Raw genomic sequence first — 18,431 nt, 5'->3', positions numbered from 1 at the left:
GTGTTGCGATATGGTGAATATATATATGACAATTCATCAATGAAATATTGTTATTCGTTGTATTTGTAAAGATGTGTATCATGCATTTATATTTTTTACATTCACATATCCCATGATCTCTATGGCATTGGACGTGGAACTCTAAATGACTTCCATTTACGTATTTAAGCAATGACAGAACAATATTTTCATTCATAGAAATATACGGAAATACTCCATTTTTATAAATGAAAGAAAAGCAAAATATAGTACATTATCTGAATATACATACTACAATAATATCCTCATATGAAATATATTAACAAGTGTTTCTACAACTTTATCAAGAATCTGAATATTTTTTTTCAATAACATTATTTTATTTCAGATTTCAACACAGTATACGTTCAAGTAACGTTAAAACTTCTTTATCTGAAAAACATTTTTCCCGCAACTTAAAGGCAATACATATCCCAAAGTTATTTAGCAATAATACAAACTCAATAAGATATTCAGATATCGTACTGTATTCTGTAAATGTTTTTACTTTATATCACTTTATATACGTATATACGATAGGCGACGAGTACAACAAGTTCCCTATTGTATTAAGGAATTATAAGCCAAATTCTAAGTTCAATATCAACGTTCAGTACATTTTTCATAAATCCTAAATTATCTTCGGTAACAAATGCATCGCAATTCATCGTGGTCGATGCAGACAGATCTTTTATTATTATCATTATAATTATTATTCGTCTATAACGGTTTGCGTAATTAACACGTCTCTATGATAACCCTTCCGATTAGTCAACAGATACACTACGATCTTTTCTTATATTATGACCTAAGCTTGCATTTAGCATTTATACAAAAACACTTTTAACAAACTGCACATACAAAATTTACGAACCATGTTAAGTTAGTGCTCCCACCTAAGGTTACTGTACAGTATATTTATACGTGCATACGTATAGAGAACGATGACATCAAAAGCGAAAAATTCTTCAAAAGAATTATTTTTCTGCTTTTATTTGGGGAGATAAACAAACTGAAATAGATAAATGAGAATAATTTTTAAGCTTCCTTCGCTTTTGACATCACTATTCCGTGTACGTGGACAGAATGGCTAAACAGTAGTGTTATAACACAATACCTCTCTATTGTTACTAAGTCCAATATTATTGCTCAGTTATTATCGACAGTATGCCGTTTCTTATTGGTTACTTTATTTTACTTTTTGTTTGAGTTGCATTTATAGTGCACGTCCCGTGAATTCGGTGGGTGTTTTTCAACAATTATTATTTATTAACAAATGCGCGAGACAACAAACTTTTTTAAATAGAAGTAAAAATATCTACTTGACCGACCCTCGTTTTACAACATTCAATCAGTTAAATTTAAATAAATGCTTTTTTTTCAAGTCCTTCACGCCCTACTTATTTTGATTTTCTCTTCTTGCTAGGCTTACCTACGGATTTGTTGGCACTTCCTGAAACGACAGAAACACATAGATTTAATAGCCAATCAAGAAGATAATTAAATTCTTTGTTTATTGAAATATAAAGAATAATGCAAGAAATCCAACCGTCGAAGAAGAAAAATTATAAATGGTATATGGAGCATACAAGTAACATAAAATAAATATATCACATTCGTCTACTGATTGGTTCCATAAACCTTGCCTAATAAAAAGTGATATATCGTAAGGGGATATTAATCGGTATAACATAAACATTCCGCTAAAAAATAACAAAAACAAAGAGCAACGTAACAAAAAGGAATATCTAAACGCAATTGTTCTGAAATATTTCTCACTGTGCATGCAGTTCCAGCGTTACAATCAGCATTATTAAATAATGGTGGCTGTCGCTGTACGTTTCAAGTGCTAATTTCTATACACAAGAAGTGTATATAAAAACAAACAATAATATTAATAACAAGAATAACAATTATTAATAAGAAAGAAAAAAGAAAGGCATAAACGAACTGTCATGCAAGTTCGCGTCCTGCATGTTCTTTCTTTCAAATCACACATGTCAAGGAATATTCATACAATGCTCATCATCACCCCGCAACAATCAGCACCATAGACTGTCACGTACATTATTTAATTTCTGTTTAAATATTCATTTTACGTAATCGGCCGTCGACGTACGGCATCTCGGGACTATTCCGATTTGGCGCGTGTTTTTGTATTTCTAGATTGTGCTTTACCCCAAAACACATTGTCGATGCCTTCTCCAACGAAGTAGAGGACGGTAGCCAGGGCGAATAATACCAGGAAAAAGGCGATTCTCAAAGGCCACGAAAGTACTTCCATTACGGGATATACCCAGATACCGCTTTTAGCATAGATCACATGCATCCTGTAATAAAATAAAGAAATGAGACTCTTATCTATTTTGTATTACAATAAATTACGTTAAAATTAAGTTCTTACCAGACGAGGTAGGAGAGCATGAAAATCAGAAGACCCGTGAGACCACGTGATCTCTTTGGATACTGTCTTGGGGCAACGAGCATCTCCAGCAACGTTGACACCATAATCATCGTATGCATTATGTGATTGAGCCACCATGGAAAATAAAGATCCAATGCCTTAGGTAAGACCAGTTCACGGTCGACAAACATTAATGCCCAAAATGTAACTCCTACGAACTGTCAAAGATTCATGTATGAAAGTAAAAACGTCATCATCAATAGTACCTTATACTTTTTTTGGTGATAAGAAAATAAATAAATATACCATATACATACCATAGCAATGGGAAAGGCTAAGGATGCATGAATATAATCTTTGAGACGTCTGACCAAAGGTCTCTTCTTAGGGTTCAACTTGTTAGTTCCAGCTACATCGTTGAGTATACATATCAGGAAGAATATAACCTGTATAATCTGTAAATAAATTATAGATTTACATGATATTAAAAAATTCATATTCAAAATCTTATTCGACCTAGAACAAATAAGCAATACGTTTACTTTATCGGACGACTTACAACAATATAGATGTTATAAATTTATAATAAACTATATCTATACGTCGTGCTCCCATAAGCTGTATAGTTGTACTTTAGTACAGAATATAAATATATAATTAATTTCTTTTAGTACTTTTTTTTTTTTCTTCAATTTAATCGTACACGCCGAATCATTTAGTACCAACAGTTCAACAGCATTTGATCACCGCCATAAGTACCTTTTAATACAAAACAAGGAGAGCACTAACACTGAATCAGCGAAAGCATTAACTCGTTGTCACTTCAAGTAGCTGTAAGTGTCTCTTGGTCAATGAGGCACGTGTTCCAGTACTATATATGTATGTAAGCAAAGCATCAAGTGACTGCATAATAAATAGCACAGGACCTCTACAATATGTCATAGACAGTATTTCTTTGTTCATTTCTCTTGTTGATTAACAAAATTTACATATGGTAACCGATCCAGCTATTACCTAAGCCATTAAGCGACGTCGTAAAAGAATTGTAATGGTGGTCATTAAAAAGTGTTAGGCACGCGTCACATATAGCCAATAACGACTAAGGGACTGTTCGTGGCAATGTATTGTTTTCACAAGTGAATTGCATATGAAGTTTTGGAGTAACTAGGAGATAGGAAATCTAATGAGACATTTTCGAAAATCGATATTCTGTAACCTTAGTAAGTTTGGAAAATTGCTAAAAGGTACCTTTGTTTCATATTCAGTGAATATTTTGCGAATTTCACGCTTGTCGAGTTCTGGCTTACGTGTGTACTTTGACTCTAAATATATGTACATGTATCGTTGAAAATTAGGTCAAGTGACGAGGTAAACATTTTTTTGCAATATTTTTTTTCATCTTATGGAGGTTTATTAATTGGAAGTTTCTATTAGTAACGAAAACTAAGAATAGAAATATTTGATCTTTGAGCGGCGAATATGCTCTTGAATTTCGTGCTAAAATTATATTTCCACAGAAACACGTGGCCTGTTATAACTCGAGACGGTCTTTGATCGATTAAAAAAATATTCTTCGTTTACGCGCGCATACTGTTCTTTTTCTTTTCTGCTGGATCTAAAGTTCAAACTATTTTAGTATAATGAGTGTGATCCAATAAGATTACTTGAATTTTTCATTAACGCAAGATTACAATCCTTTTAAAATATTCATTGATTACTTGGGGCATGAGAGATTCTGTCTGTATATATTTAACGATTTTCTATCTTATTATATATTTGCCTATGCAACATGACGTAACGGTATTGTCGATGGTATAATATCAATTTTGTCATGCTTCGATTAGAAAAGAGAAATTTTTACTAACCGCATCCAGGAATGTGAGAAATTTAAACTTCCCGCCATAAGCGCTGTGCATCTTAGCCACACTCCTTGGTATGACGATGTATGTGTAATCATAATACACCGCGAATGCAAATTGCAGAAATGCAATTACATGAAAGGCATACAGCAAATACTCCTTCATTGTGTACCTATAATTATCGATATTCAGATGTGCGAATTTATTTAGATATGTTTGATTCCTCAATTTTCATAGCTTGCATAACATCAATCTCTGAAAAATGTAACAATAAAACCTTCTATATTTAATTAACGATTCTAAAATAATTTACATAATCAGAATGGCGTGTAACCTATTGACCTTGCCGCGTACGCAGTTAAAACTTTTTCATATATACGGAATGCGGTAAAAAAAGAATAAGAATATTAAAATCATTAAAAATTCAATAAAAATGAGAATAATAATTGTGCACGCTTCGAAAATTGTTGAATCAGACTTGAGACTCAAAAAGCCATATACAGATTCGAAAAATAATTCTCTAACTTATGATAACTTGTTTTGAGCATACAACAGTGAATTGCTGAGACAAATATAAAGTCCCTGGAATTTCCCGAGGATATCATTAAACGTATATTTTCATTTGTCCGCGAGTTTATAGTTTAAAGAATTCATTTGCCTACGGATTATTTAAATTAAGTTTTTTCCAATGCAGGAACAAAACGTAGAGAAAGTGTCATTGGAAATTAGTCAATAATATCGAGAAAGCAATGGAATTTGGTCGAAGTATATTCAATTGGTCCTAATAATTCAAGTAATTTCTTTAATTAAACTCATCATTTCTCAATGGGAAACGTAACAGTAAGTGTTCAAAGATTCGAGATAAATGAGTCCATCCGTTCGTGTAGTTAAAGCTTGCTTAATTAATACGTCCCAAAGAGCAAAAATATTTTGTTGAACTCTAATTTTGTGCATCTTTATCGCGTCTATCATCATTTTGTAACGTCTGCCAGTGCAAAATATAAAATTAAATACAATTTAATAAATCTGTACGAATCTACGTTGTATTGAATGACAACGTTAGATAACGTAAAAAAAAAACAATAAAATGCTCAGTCGATAAGAAAACTAACCATTGAAAGGAAAAAATTTGCATAAATAAACATAAGACAAACAGTCACAGGTCATACAATTGATAGAACACAGATCCATACACGAATCCCGACACAATATATCAATGGAAGTGATAATAAATATTTGATTTGATAGATTAAGAGAAAAGTTGTCTGACCTAACCTCACGAAAATCCAAAGATAGCCAACGTCAGCACCAGCGTTGCCAATATAAATTCTCTCACTACTATTTAAGTCCAGCTGATTGTTCTTTGAGACAGCGATATATCCAGAGATAAGTATTTCAAAATTGCGACAGTTATTTACTCACGAGGTTTTAACGTCAATACAACTCGTAAATCGAGACACGTCGGAACTTTCTTGCACGACACTTTTTTTTTTCACCACGCGCCAATCGTCGTGATTTTATTGTCACTATCGCGATTCAATAAGCTTTGATAGACAATATACTGACAGTGTGTCGTCTAATATATACACGTACGAAAATGCTGACGAGTAACTTCACTGAACCGACCTTCCGACGGAGCGTTACGTTACTAAAGCGAAAGCTGCTAGGAATAAACCCGAAGTAGATGTCTGTTCGGTTTCACTCTGGGTGGGTACATACATATATCTATCTTCTCTTCTCTCTCCTTCTCTCTCTCTCCCCCTCTCTCCCTCTCTCTATCTCTTTCTACTCCGCACGTCTCCATACTCGGTGTCTCTGAATGTGTATACTATTATCCGTCTCTCTTACTCTGACTTAATTCATGTATGCAACCTCCCTCTCTCTCTCTCTCTCTCTTTTTCTTTCTGCTTTGTCTCACGTAAGTTACGAAGTGAACTCCTTCCTTCACTCTTACAGGTCAAATGTCGTATGTGGCTTTCCACATTCAGTACCAGTTATACAAGCTTTTTAATGCTTCAGATATATCGTATCCTTCTTTGAGGCTAGCTGATATAAATTTTTCTTCTCTCCAGATAAATACTTCACACGTGTTCTTCGTGTACATACTATTACTGACACCACTACTAGCAGTAATACATATAGTTATACCTCCTCTTTTAGATACATAGATGCAATCGCTTTCAAAGGAAAAAAAATACTCATATGAGATTATACCGGTATTGATAATAGTCAGAGCTTTATACACACGCGATAATAATGGTTATCCTTATTTATGATGAAGGTATATAATTTATATATAATATGTGGTGTACTATAAGATTGGAAATAGTAATTTTGCATATGGCTGGTATTGATTGGATGCTCTCAGAAATGGAATTTATTTTAGAGAAATTAGTGGATAAGTGACATAAGACTTTTTTTAGCAAACGTATGAACATCAGTAGAGACTGAATCCCAATCTATCATAATTACATCGTATCTAATCATTTTCCAAGGCGAAATCAATGATGTAGATATTTGCTGCTTAGCTAATCTGATTTTTTTGTGTAAAGACTCATATAAGGATCTGCGAAACAATATCGAGCAACACCTGACAATTATTATTGATCGAATCGAATCAATATGAGAAATGAGGTTAAGCGTCGTGTAACCAAGAGCTTAATATACGTATACTCTATAGTACTAAACTTTATACTGTACTGCTGTATGACTATACGGCTTCGTGGGACGGCGTTTCAATGCACGTATAAATTTATTGGGTTCTTTATTGTTTTTTGAATCAATTTTTTTTCAAATTATTAATAACGATGATACTTACTAAACCCCAAATGGTGAGAAATTTCAATTGGCCAGGATTGAAGGGACTTTTGGTAAATTTTGAGAGAGATGGTGGCATGTTTAATTTCGCAAACACGAAATATAACGTGCTAGCATAAATTATTAGTGTTGTCGTATGAACCATTACATATGATGCGGTTGCAGCCTTGAATTTCCAATCCTGCGAATAATAAAAACAACTCGTTAATATTCATATATTTGCAATTAGGGTTTAATTATAATATGTTACTATAGAATTTGTTTAGGGAATTTTTTATTGTAACAAAACTACCCATTATTTTATCCCTGTCCTTACAGATAATATTGAATAAATTAATTATTCATAAGTAATTAATTTATTAATAACTGTGGAAAATATTACATTCAACATAGCTGAATCGATGAAAATAAAAAAAATCATATAATGACTTATTTCTTTTATGACAAATATCGAACGCTTTTTCTAGCTGATATCCATATTCATAAGTCCAAAAGTCATTGTTTAAACGTAATAACATTGTTTAAAGGTAAAAATAATGATATCGCGCTTATCTACCTCGCTGGAATCTCTTGTTTTTAGTTTGTGTTGTGTAATTGGGAAATGAACTTCAGGATTTGACAAAAACGATAAAAAGGCGTAATATGTATGTCAAAGTCTGTAACCCATAATCAGCATAATTAAAAAGTTTTATCAAGCACCTTCAACCCCAGGATCTCTCAATGAAAATGTTTATGGGCAACAACCGTTTTTAACATACGAATAAATTAGTGTACTTTGAATGCAACTAACTATTACACGATAATGTACAAGAGAGATGGACCCCGTGTGACGTCGGTACCAGCGACACACTACGATTTTATGCCAACATAATTTATTAAAATCACTGTTAACGATAATTTAATTGTTTTCATCAACAATTCTCAACGAAATTTTTTATTAGACTTTTTTAATACGTCGATATCGACAGCCTATCAAATATTCTTTTTATTCGACTCCCCTTGAAAGCCCTCCTTGTCGTGTCTCTCTAATCAGCGTAAAGTGGCTAATTGTAGTTCGGTGACGATTGCGCATGCGCACTTCGTAACAGGGTAAATAAAAATGTTTGCGAGGCTATAGCGGGCTTAAAAATTCTTTTTACTATGAAATTCGTGAAATAAACTTTTTTATCGGGTCTAACCTAGACGTCGCGTTTTCAAATGGAGTCGGACAAAAAAGGATATAATTCAACTCGTCCAATTGCCTTCACATTCTTTAAAATAACCTCCTTTACGCCCTTGATGCACAATATACTATTAATACAAACTGAACGAATGGTTTAAAAAAAAATATCCATGTCACATCTACTATATCTTCACTTATTTAAAAGCATTTATATTTGCACTTCACACAGTGTAAATATACACAGTAACCAGGTTAAATTTATCATCAGTGTACACAAGTAGAGAATAGAATGAACAATACTAACCTACCCAATTAAAATCATTATTAACACGTCAAATTTTTGATTATCAATCCTTACACGTATTTCATATAATAAATCTTTATTTTACGTACCAAGCTTTCAGTCTCTCGGCTTGTACCTGGTTTCCGTGTCATTTTATATTCTGGATATTGGCACAGCAGGAAGTAGTCGTCAAGATTCAAATTTCTTGAATTGCAAAAAAACTGATGCTCCCAAAGAAACTTCAGGAGAGACGAGAAGTTATTTCAGTGTGGAATCGCTTATGTGAGTTACAAAGTCAGACTGGGCAAAATATCTGAGCGCTGGAAACAGATATGTGGTGCGTGCTGTTAATCTATTTCTCCTACCCATTATCAATACTAACGTCCGTGCACTTACACACCTTCAAAATACGTTTCATTAGTATTGACGCAGTATCTTTGTATGTCTTGATTAAGGAATCAATCGACCCGGACCTTCTCATTGTGAAAAACTGTAACTTAAAGGCCGATGCTCCAAACATAATTGCATTTATTTATTGCCAATCGAATTTGCACTGTTTTCGAACCATGTTAGAACGGTCGAGCTGGATCACTGGATTCCATTATGTGGGTCGGTGCATTCACCACTGTCAGTGATACTTGGTCTAGTAGAATATCACTGGGATTTTCCATTACGACGGAAAAGGTACTAGCGTTCTTATGAAATTTCTAAAATTTTATTTGATTCATTGACAAAAAAGAAGCTGCACTATTTATCGGAACTAATACATTTCTTTAACATCTAAAATCGTATTTTGAACTCCTGATTATACTATAGTATATTCATTTTAACTGTGCTTAAGATTCTACTCGTTTCTTTCCGACGAAATTCAATTACGTCATTCAATTCAGTTCAATACGAATTCAGTACGTTGCGAAATTTTAAGGAGTAGTTAAACCTGGGTGTTATCTCGAATTTATTATTGATGTATGAATAATCATTCATAATAAATGTTTTTCTCAATAGACTATGATAATCATCTGGAAAGCTCTTATCTCATCGTCAAAGAAATTTTATACATTTCGTGAACTTTGATATCATTTTTGACTATGTGCATCTTCAAACAGCATACACAAATATAAAAAGGACTAAACATATTTTTCCGCACAAGTAAGACATTGGTTAATAACAGCGGAGAAATCGACGGAAATGAAAACGATGAAAACTGACCGGCTCAAGTTTCTATAACGGTCGTACCGTTACGACATAAACCACAATATACATAAAAATATGCAGATAAAAATACATACAGTTATGACACGTCTGTTAAAACCGAATACGTATACGAATTTGCTCATAATATAAATATACGTATGATATTTGCATTATCCATTACATATTAAAGTTTCAGCCAAAAAATTTATAGAAGAATCTTGCATATACCAAAATGTATATAAAATCATTGCATCCACAGTTATTCAATAAACTGCATGTCTGATATAGTATTTAATATTTAACTATATTACGATATATACAGTATAGTCAAACAGGTAACAACTCAGGCCACCATGAAGAAACCGTCATGCCCAGGCGCCTTAACGATTACGTAAAAAAAATTTTATTTCGTTTACACAGGGCACCAAAAACTTTAGCTTCACCCCTGCGTGCTAGAGTGCGTATACTATATGTACATACACTATAGCACGTAACATAATATGGCAGGAATACAAAAAGATTCTCTTGCCAGGTAAATTGCCAGCATATAGGATAATTTCCACCTGGCGATCAGGTAGCGATCTGTCGTAACGATTGAACAAAACAGCGCCTTAATACTGATTTACCAGTGGATAAATCGCGTGTTGCATCGTTGAAAACAAAACAGTATAGAAATCGACATTGTATATACCATGATACAAATAGACGAGGTATAGCCACTAGCGTTTGTATTTTGGTCAAGCTCGCGCAGGCATCAATGACATTACGTTCAAAGCGACATCACTTTTTAGTTTGAGGGGACTTAGTTACGTTTCGGTTCGTAACAAGATGGCCCCTCAAAATGGTACGACGTTGCAGCGTGACGACCGTCAAATGTAGTCAGCCAACCAGAACAAAGAGAGTCCAGTGATCAGCCAATCAGTAAAAAGAGGATCCAGTGACGTCACTGTCTGAATGCGCAGACCCGCTAGTGACTATACCTGCTCTATTTGTATCATGGTATGTATAGTCCACCAGGCTTCGGACAGGTTGCACTAAGAGAGCTGCTTCGAAAATCGGTCCTCGGTTGTCACTGAATTTCCGTCTGCTACGCTTTTATGTACTCGTGAACTTTCCACAAGCATGCTATAGTCTGTGGAACGGTATGTTGTGTCGTTAGAGGGTTCTAATCGTCCCATTTGGATGAGTGAATACTTTTGTGTAGACATTGCATTTTTAAGTGTCTATACGCTATACATGGTGGTGCATGTGCGGCATTCACGTGTTACGTATTGTGGGCAACGTCATGAACATGGTTGAGCGCGGAATCCCCGGTGCGGCACGTTCTACACTTATCTGATAGTTCCGGATTGGTTTCCTTGAGTGACGCTCATAATCACTAGTCGAGTGTGATTTGGTGCAAAGTTCTTAATATTGTATTTGTATCAACCTTGACTCAATTGATAAATAGTTTTCATTGTTACGATACCGATCGCTACTGTTTCTATCCTTGTTATGTATTACTGACAAATTAGAATTATATTTTTTGCTGTTTTCGTGACATACGGTGAGATTCTTAAATTATTATATATTTAATAAAATGCATATTTTTATCGTTTATTTAGCTAATTCATTCGTTTAATTGATATCACGAAGTCAATTATACATATATATTTAATTCCTTTTTACGAAACATGGTTCTAGTCGATTGGTATAGGAATTTCTGGTTTAATCTGAATTTAAATATTTTTGTATGCTCTCTAAATAATTTATTATTTGTAGTGGGTCTACCAAAAGTCTGTTGCTATGTAATGAACGAATGTATATATTACATTCATGTCTGACGAATCCGTGAATGTATCCCGTTAGGTGAGCTCATCACGAAATTGCAGATGTTAAAAAAAAAGATGACCGAAAACCAAAATTTTAGATATTACATAACAAGAATGCTCGATCTAAGTAAAATTTAAACAAAAAATTCGTCCAAACGTACCTATATGTCCGATAAAATTATTGTCTATTACATCCTTTGTTACGGATATGACACTGTAATTTTGTCGTACCCACTTATGAATTATATCAACTAAATTAATATATCCTGATAGTGCCACAGTTTAAAAGGGCTTCTTAATAGAGCCCTCTCTATACAGCCTCATGTAAAAAGGTTACTGCACCTAACATCCATTTTTTATAAAAATAATATGGCACGAAACATGTAACGCCAATGTTCGATCGATATTATATTAACGATATACATACATATATAATTATATGTATACATAAAGTACCAAGGTTATGTTATGTTGGTTAACCGTTTTATCGGTATTTTGTTTGCCAACATTATCACACTGCTAACACGTTTCCTTAATCGTTTAGGATAATCACTACGTTCAAAAAAGTGAATCATACTCCGAATGATATTAAAACAGCACGAATTCGATTCTTATATACGCGATTAGTATTTCGATTCGATTTTCAAATAGATTCAGCAGAAAGAAGAATGCTGTTTAAACTCTCCAGTATTTCAGGCTAAGTACGGCGCGACATAAACTGTAGAACAGCATGTTTCGCTATATTATGTTATAGACTGTTCCATAAACAGTCATCGAGGTTTCGTGAAGCGTACTTTAGTTTCGCAACGCGTAGCAACCGAGAGTGAGTAGTGAGTCAGCCTGTACCGGTAACCGGCTGGTTTCTTTTCTTTTTTTTTATTCTGTAAACTATTTTTTTGTTTATTATTTCCTTAAAGTGTCTTCATATTCCTCCGTTCTATTTTACTCATTCGCGACATTGGTATCTCGTGCTTCGGTCTGTACGCTGTACTTTAACATTTATCGAGCCGTCTCTGGAGGATTGGAAAAGTCGTTGCCATGTTTCTTACTTTATGTGGGTATAATCATTAGGACTGAGACTAAATTGTCATGCTCGAATGATTCTTGGACAATTCTTTGTTCTTTGTTTCCTTGAGATTGCAGTGATGATCATTTTTCTTAGATACATAACAATTTGACATTTCCACACTGAGCCACTTAAGCAATTTAGTTTTGACTATTCTATTTATATGTAGTATTCAGAAGGGTGAAGTTTGAAGTTGTACAATCACAGTTGTATATCACATTATATTTGTATTCATGAATCACTTGTGTGACAAAATTGCGCAGATGATTTATGAATGTTATTAAAGACGTATAACTATTTTAAAACGATCCAAATTGGTTACAGGCGTGTTTGTTATAAGCATCTTACCCTCCGTTCTTTTCATTAGAGGATTGAAGCGACCCCTATTCCAAATCATTTCCGAGTTTTGAGATGCATATCTTGTTGTTCCTGACACCCCAGTGACCGAAATTCGAAACTCAGCTCAGGAGACTTTTTTTTACCGACTTTTGGTTTTGTATACCTTTCAACTTAAGACTCTAGAACAGAATTTGCGCGCACTATAAAATATTCTTGAACCGACTTAGAGAGTGCACGAGCGTTAAGATAGTGATTGGGATGTAAGAGACTCACCAGGCACCTGTGTATATAATATTACAAATTTCGCAAAAATGAATAGCTCACGGGTTATTAATAATTGTTTTAAAAAATATTTAAATAATTAACGATAAAATAATAATAATACCTAGAAACTATTTCAGTATTAATTTTTATGGGAGCAAATATATCATTTTCACTGATATGGAACAAAAAGGCATATATATGTGGTGGTTAAGCTTATAATTTAGACCGATTTCAGGTTTCTATAAAATGGATACTAATGAACATTAAAAAAAATTTGCTAATGTAAACTCTTTAGGAACTTTCAACTATCGTATACAAAAAAAAAAGACACGATAAAAAGTTTTTTATTGATATAAATAATTTTATGAAACACTATTATATTTCAATATATTAACGATATATATTTCTTTTTCAAAAAAACATTTGTCATATATTTCCAAGAACCCATACGACTTTAACGAATAATAATTACCCAGATTTATGCAAAGCCTTATTACTAACGACTTTTTAATTAAGTTATCGCAGACATCACGCGTCTGTTTTCCGATTAAGTGAAATTTTAGTTTAAATTATATATGTAAACTCGGACACGTGTATTCTTGGCGTTGAGAGAGTAGATTTTGAATATTGAAATATTGTTACTTATTCTTTACTTATAGTCTTATGAGTTTGCAGGGATTCTAGTCAATTGTTATTAACTATTGAAATATGATTTCGAAAGTGTCAGAAGTATTTTCTTAGTATCCTTCGATGTTGGCGATACTTCAGTTTCGCAATTGAACATTTACGTAGAAATGTGCGGTACTTATGTCGCGTCTCTTTATTTCTTGTTGAATTCGCAGTACTTCTCTTATAATTTCATAACTCAGGTTTGCACCGAGTGCATTGGTCCCTCACGGGCAGATAACTAAACCAAGTCATGTAAACTTTTCGCGTTGTAAATTTCATAATTAACCGCGACACGGTTTAAATTCGCTGGTGCTCTGAAGTCACATAGAAGACGACGCATCATAAATATGCCACTCGGTGTACCTAGATATGGGTTTATTGACATTTTATTCCTAGTAACAATGTCAGTTGGTACATAGGAATACATAAACAGTTTCACAACACTTAATACACTATGAATAAATCAACATAATAAATTTAATATAATTTCACTATTATCGCAAAATTAATTGTGCGAAATATTTATTCGAGGATTTGGTATAGCAAACTTTTTGCGAAACTTTTTTTAACTTTACTTTTCGTCGTTGACACTCAAACGATTGTGCGTTATGCCCGTTCGATAAATTGAATGAAATATTTGATATTTCGATTTTTTCTTATTTTTCTGTATCTTACTTCAGATTGGTCATCATGTCAGAATACTGCGAATTCATGTGGAATTCGGCGCGTAGGCCCATGGATTTGGCGCTGGCAAGGAGCCTCTACGATGAAGGCGGACGAATTGAAGTTCGCGATAAAAAATTGGCCGTCAAAACAGTTCGTGCGATTTTACGAGATATGCCAGGCGTTGGTAAGAAAAAGTTTGACTTTATTTCTTTATTTTTGTCCTTGTTAGTTTAGTCGTAATTATTATATATGTGTGTATATATATATCAACATACATCTTTTAATACCATTTGTTCTGATTATCTCTGCTTGCTAATAATAAATATCTTCGTGATAGCAATACCGAAGAAAAAGAACAAAAGGTTGTTTGAAAATTCCACTGCGTACATTTCCTATGTACACTTATTGCACAGTATATACAGCTTGACAAATGTTTTGTAGATTCTTTCTGTTTTTAACGATTGTGCAATTTTCCATATAGTATACATTTGCACAATTTGTGTCATCATTCTTGGATACGGTATGATAATTTTTGTATAATCATAATAGCATGTTTATTTTTAATAGCCATATAGCCGTCAAGCTACTCAAACGTATAGAGCTTTTACTGTTGTTATTGTTAGGAAAATTATATGTATAATCGATTCAGCAGAACATTACGACTTGAATTTGTTTACTATGTTTAACAATTAGACACGTCGATCAATAGAAAGTTGAAAGTTGGTATTATTTAAATAGTCCTGAGAAATTATTGTTTTATCAGTTACACATATCTTGATGCAATTTTGTGCAAGGTCTGATAAAGAAAAGAATGGATTTCCTGTAAGACCGGAAGTCTATTTATAATATGAATTAAAATGATTGCACAATGCTACGTTCTGTTTCTATACCTATTATGATTTTGTAGACCTCTGTGTATTCTTGACAGGAAGCTATTCTGAACAACCTAATGCTAATTACTAAACGTCTCATTATTATTCGCAGACATCAACCAATGTACTGACGAATACATAACGCGCTTCCTGCTAGCCCGGAAGTACAGGACGGAACAAGCTGCTGCCTTGATTGCGGCTTATCAGGCGCAAATTGTCCATCGACAGGATATTTTTGGAAATCTCACAGCTCGTGATCCTGCTCTTCAAAGAGCACTTCGTGCTGGGATACCGGGTGTACTTCCTGCTAGAGATCGGTACTGATTTTGATATTATTAAAAATTTTGTTGATTTAAGTAACATAGATGCAGTTTTAAAAAATAACCTAATATCATGGATGATCTGAACTTTATGTTTGTAATATTACTTTACTATATTCTTTTTGTATTATTTTATTTATTAGAAAAGGGCGATGCATCTTGGTCATATTAGCATCGCAATGGGATCCTATTGCAGTACCAGCATTGGCTGTACAAAGAGCTATTTTTCTTGTTTTGGAAATCCTCATTCAGGATCCACGAAATCAAGTTAGTACATTTTTTTATTTCTTTTATTTAACTGCCAGATGTACCTTTTTAATAAATAATTGTTAATGTACCGTACGAGTTTTATTTGGTTGACATTAAGAATTTAAGACTAATTTGGGTTTTTTATAGCATTCGGGGTTCGTCGTTGTGGTGGACTGGAGTGGATTCTCTTTAAGACAGGGCGGCGCCCTAGGTGCAGCAGCACTTCGTAATCTCATAGGAGCCTTACGAGGCCGATTTCCGGCCAGATTCAAAGCAGTTCACTTCCTATCGTCTCCTCTTTGCGTACAAGCCACTCTTGCTATTGTTAAGCCCTTCCTGGATGAAAAAACGCGAAACAAGGTAATCGTTGGTCAATAGATGTTCCATCGTGCACATGTAATATGTAATATGACCTACTGTAATCAGTCTCGAATTTCCGGTCGGCCCTGACCACGTCTCAATATCATTTCTTTAATGTACTTGAATTGATATAAAAAAAGCAACGTGTTTTGATCGTGCAAAATGTTAATATATTTTCTATTATTTCAGATCTTTTTACACGGAAACAATCTAAGCACTCTTCATGAACATTTACCTACTGATATTTTACCAGCTGATCTAGGTGGTACAGGTCCTGCCTTTAACCCTGGTTTATGGGCTGAACCAGTAATACACTCCGCCATGAAGGAGGCTGAATTGGCAGCCATTAAAAGGGACAAAGAAAAGGCAGAGAGAGCCGAAATGGTGAAAAATGTCAACAACACAAATATATCTAATGATGAAATAAAGAAGGCCTCTCAACTAGTAGACAATTCTACTACTGATGATTTGCCCAAAAGTAATGAAGATAAGAATATAATTAGTGATCAGCAAAAGATTGATAGTGTTGCAAATGATATTGGACATTTGAATTTGTTACGAAAATCTGAGGAATCTTCAAATATTGACAAAAGTATTCGTGGTTTGGATACAGGAACGAATGAGAAGGATAATGTAAATGATGCTCAGGGATCTTTGGTTGATTTTACGGATGAAGATATCGATGAGGACAGTGGTAGTGTAAAGAAAGATGTCACCAATACTGAAATGCAAAAGCAAGAGCTAATATCTAAAGATGAGAATAAAAATGAAGATTTGAGAACGCAATATAGCGATTATAAAGATGAGAATAGTATTACTGTGTCTTTGGACAACTTGGAGGTTCTAAAAGACGACATAGAGACCTTGCAAATGGACTCTGAGACAAATTCGAATGAGTTTGAGATGGTACCGAGACATCTTGAAAACGAAGATAGCAGCAAAGACAATTCATTGGATTTGAAAGTTGAAAAGGTTGTTTTAAAGAGTGGAAAATATCAACTTCCAGAAGAGTCCAATTTGATTATGTAATGAAATATGAAAAAAAAAGAAATGGCGAATAATGGATAGTACTTTTTTATTTTATGGACCTCGCTGTTTTGATAATATATAAAACAGCTAAATAATGCGCCTGAAGTAAAAAAAAATTTTCATATTGAATTTCAAATGGCAGCTAAACCACGTATAAGTTCCTTATTATAATTTAGGAATTTATTGTCGTTTTACAAATAAATATTGCTTCGACGGAAACAAGAAACAAATTTCACAGGGACATAATGAAGATTGAAAAAATTTTTTTACAAAAAACAACTGACTTACGTATTTTCTTAAGACATTCTATTTATTTTGTTTCCTTTTCTGTCTTCAATTTCTGCTTTTCTTCCTTATATTTCTAAACCATTTTTACTATATAAACAATAAGAATTTACTGCAAATAACGCAGAGCATCTTAATCCTGTCATGCAGCTCTCGAAATATCTCATAGCGTATCATAATCTTCACTAACTATGCGAGACAGAAAAAGTACAATTTTCTTTAAAGTACAATTTTTTATTTAGGAATATATGTTTCTGATCGTCCTATCGAGTTTGACAGTAAAAATAACAATTATATTTATTTCGATTCTAAAATATAAAAAATTGCAAGGAGAAATGTTAAAATGGAATATCCTGTGATCCTTTAAACGCATAACGCTTTCCTTAATAACGTATGGGATACGGTGTACTATTAAGAACTGTGATTTAGAACAAGTGCTAATTTATTAAGAAAATAAAACAGCAAGAAAGTGAAAAAATTGTTTAATATATGTATATCTTCCTGCAAAAGACAGTTCATTATCTGTTATACTTTTTCAGGTTTTTTCACATGTGGAATTTATAGCTTCTTTTTAAGTAGTGGGATGTATTTAGAAAATTTTTAAAATAAATGGGTCGTACCCACGTAAAGACAATAAAAAATACTAATACTCAAGTTAAATTTTTTATATTCCAATACGTTTACCTTATATATATTTATATTAACCACTCGAGAATGACGTAAGACGTGCCACGCACGTCAAGATGTTTTTGTTCTAAAGTCAC

The 18,431-nt window shown here is 33.5% G+C and overlaps 2 protein-coding genes across 12 annotated transcripts; one reads left to right on the top strand and one right to left on the bottom strand.

Annotated features, from left to right (window-relative positions):
* Positions 1 to 45: 45 nt before the first annotated feature.
* Positions 46 to 8,859, bottom strand: LOC107270923 (androgen-induced gene 1 protein). 8 transcript variants are annotated; one of them, XM_015746381.2, is made up of 7 exons: positions 8,654 to 8,858; positions 7,100 to 7,279; positions 4,288 to 4,453; positions 2,740 to 2,877; positions 2,423 to 2,640; positions 2,197 to 2,348; positions 46 to 1,471 (listed from the first exon to the last, which is right to left on the bottom strand). In XM_015746381.2, exons 3-7 carry the CDS (start codon positions 4,444 to 4,446, stop codon positions 1,419 to 1,421), a joined length of 720 nt encoding a protein of 239 aa, XP_015601867.1. In that variant the 5' UTR covers positions 4,447 to 4,453; positions 7,100 to 7,279; positions 8,654 to 8,858; the 3' UTR covers positions 46 to 1,418. The 8 variants fall into 8 exon arrangements, 7 of the variants coding, with proteins under 7 accessions (XP_015601867.1, XP_015601863.1, XP_015601869.1 ...); XR_003060718.1 differs by lacking the exon at positions 4,288 to 4,453 and having other exon boundaries at positions 2,085 to 2,348; positions 8,654 to 8,859; XM_015746377.2 differs by lacking the exon at positions 4,288 to 4,453 and having other exon boundaries at positions 8,654 to 8,859.
* A 1,882-nt stretch (positions 8,860 to 10,741) lies between these two features.
* On the top strand, positions 10,742 to 18,310 carry LOC107270922 (clavesin-2). Of its 4 annotated transcripts, none has more exons than XM_015746372.2 (6): positions 10,742 to 11,283; positions 14,567 to 14,736; positions 15,537 to 15,741; positions 15,888 to 16,011; positions 16,141 to 16,353; positions 16,543 to 18,310. In XM_015746372.2, exons 2-6 carry the CDS (start codon positions 14,577 to 14,579, stop codon positions 17,380 to 17,382), a joined length of 1,542 nt encoding a protein of 513 aa, XP_015601858.1. In that variant the 5' UTR covers positions 10,742 to 11,283; positions 14,567 to 14,576; the 3' UTR covers positions 17,383 to 18,310. The 4 variants fall into 4 exon arrangements, with proteins under 4 accessions (XP_015601858.1, XP_015601859.1, XP_015601860.1 ...); XM_015746373.1 differs by having other exon boundaries at positions 10,744 to 10,879; XM_015746374.2 differs by lacking the exon at positions 10,742 to 11,283 and adding an exon at positions 11,500 to 12,371.
* Positions 18,311 to 18,431: the final 121 nt, after the last annotated feature.

This window comes from Cephus cinctus, unplaced genomic scaffold (genome assembly GCF_000341935.2).
Source record: "Cephus cinctus unplaced genomic scaffold, Ccin1 Ccin1_scaffold0857, whole genome shotgun sequence".
NCBI classification, from domain to species: domain Eukaryota; kingdom Metazoa; phylum Arthropoda; class Insecta; order Hymenoptera; family Cephidae; genus Cephus; species Cephus cinctus.
Note: the sequence above shows the minus strand (reverse complement) of the source record. Positions and strands in the feature narration are given on the sequence as shown.

Excerpts from the sequence above, each read along its gene's own strand:
- LOC107270923 (XM_015746377.2), bottom strand. The coding sequence starts at position 8,695 with ATGACACGGAAACCAGGTACAAGCCGAGAGACTGAAAGCTTG. Across the intron at positions 7,280-8,653 it reads GCCGAGAGACTGAAAGCTTG|GATTGGAAATTCAAGGCTGC; the intron begins GTACGTAAAATA and ends TATTATTCGCAG. Across the intron at positions 2,878-7,099 it reads TTCTCACCATTTGGGGTTTA|ATTATACAGGTTATATTCTT; the intron begins GTAAGTATCATC and ends ATTTATTTACAG.
- LOC107270922 (XM_015746372.2), top strand. The coding sequence starts at position 14,577 with ATGTCAGAATACTGCGAATTCATGTGGAATTCGGCGCGTAGGCCCATG. Across the intron at positions 16,012-16,140 it reads TTCAGGATCCACGAAATCAA|CATTCGGGGTTCGTCGTTGT; the intron begins GTTAGTACATTT and ends GGTTTTTTATAG. Across the intron at positions 16,354-16,542 it reads ATGAAAAAACGCGAAACAAG|ATCTTTTTACACGGAAACAA; the intron begins GTAATCGTTGGT and ends CTATTATTTCAG.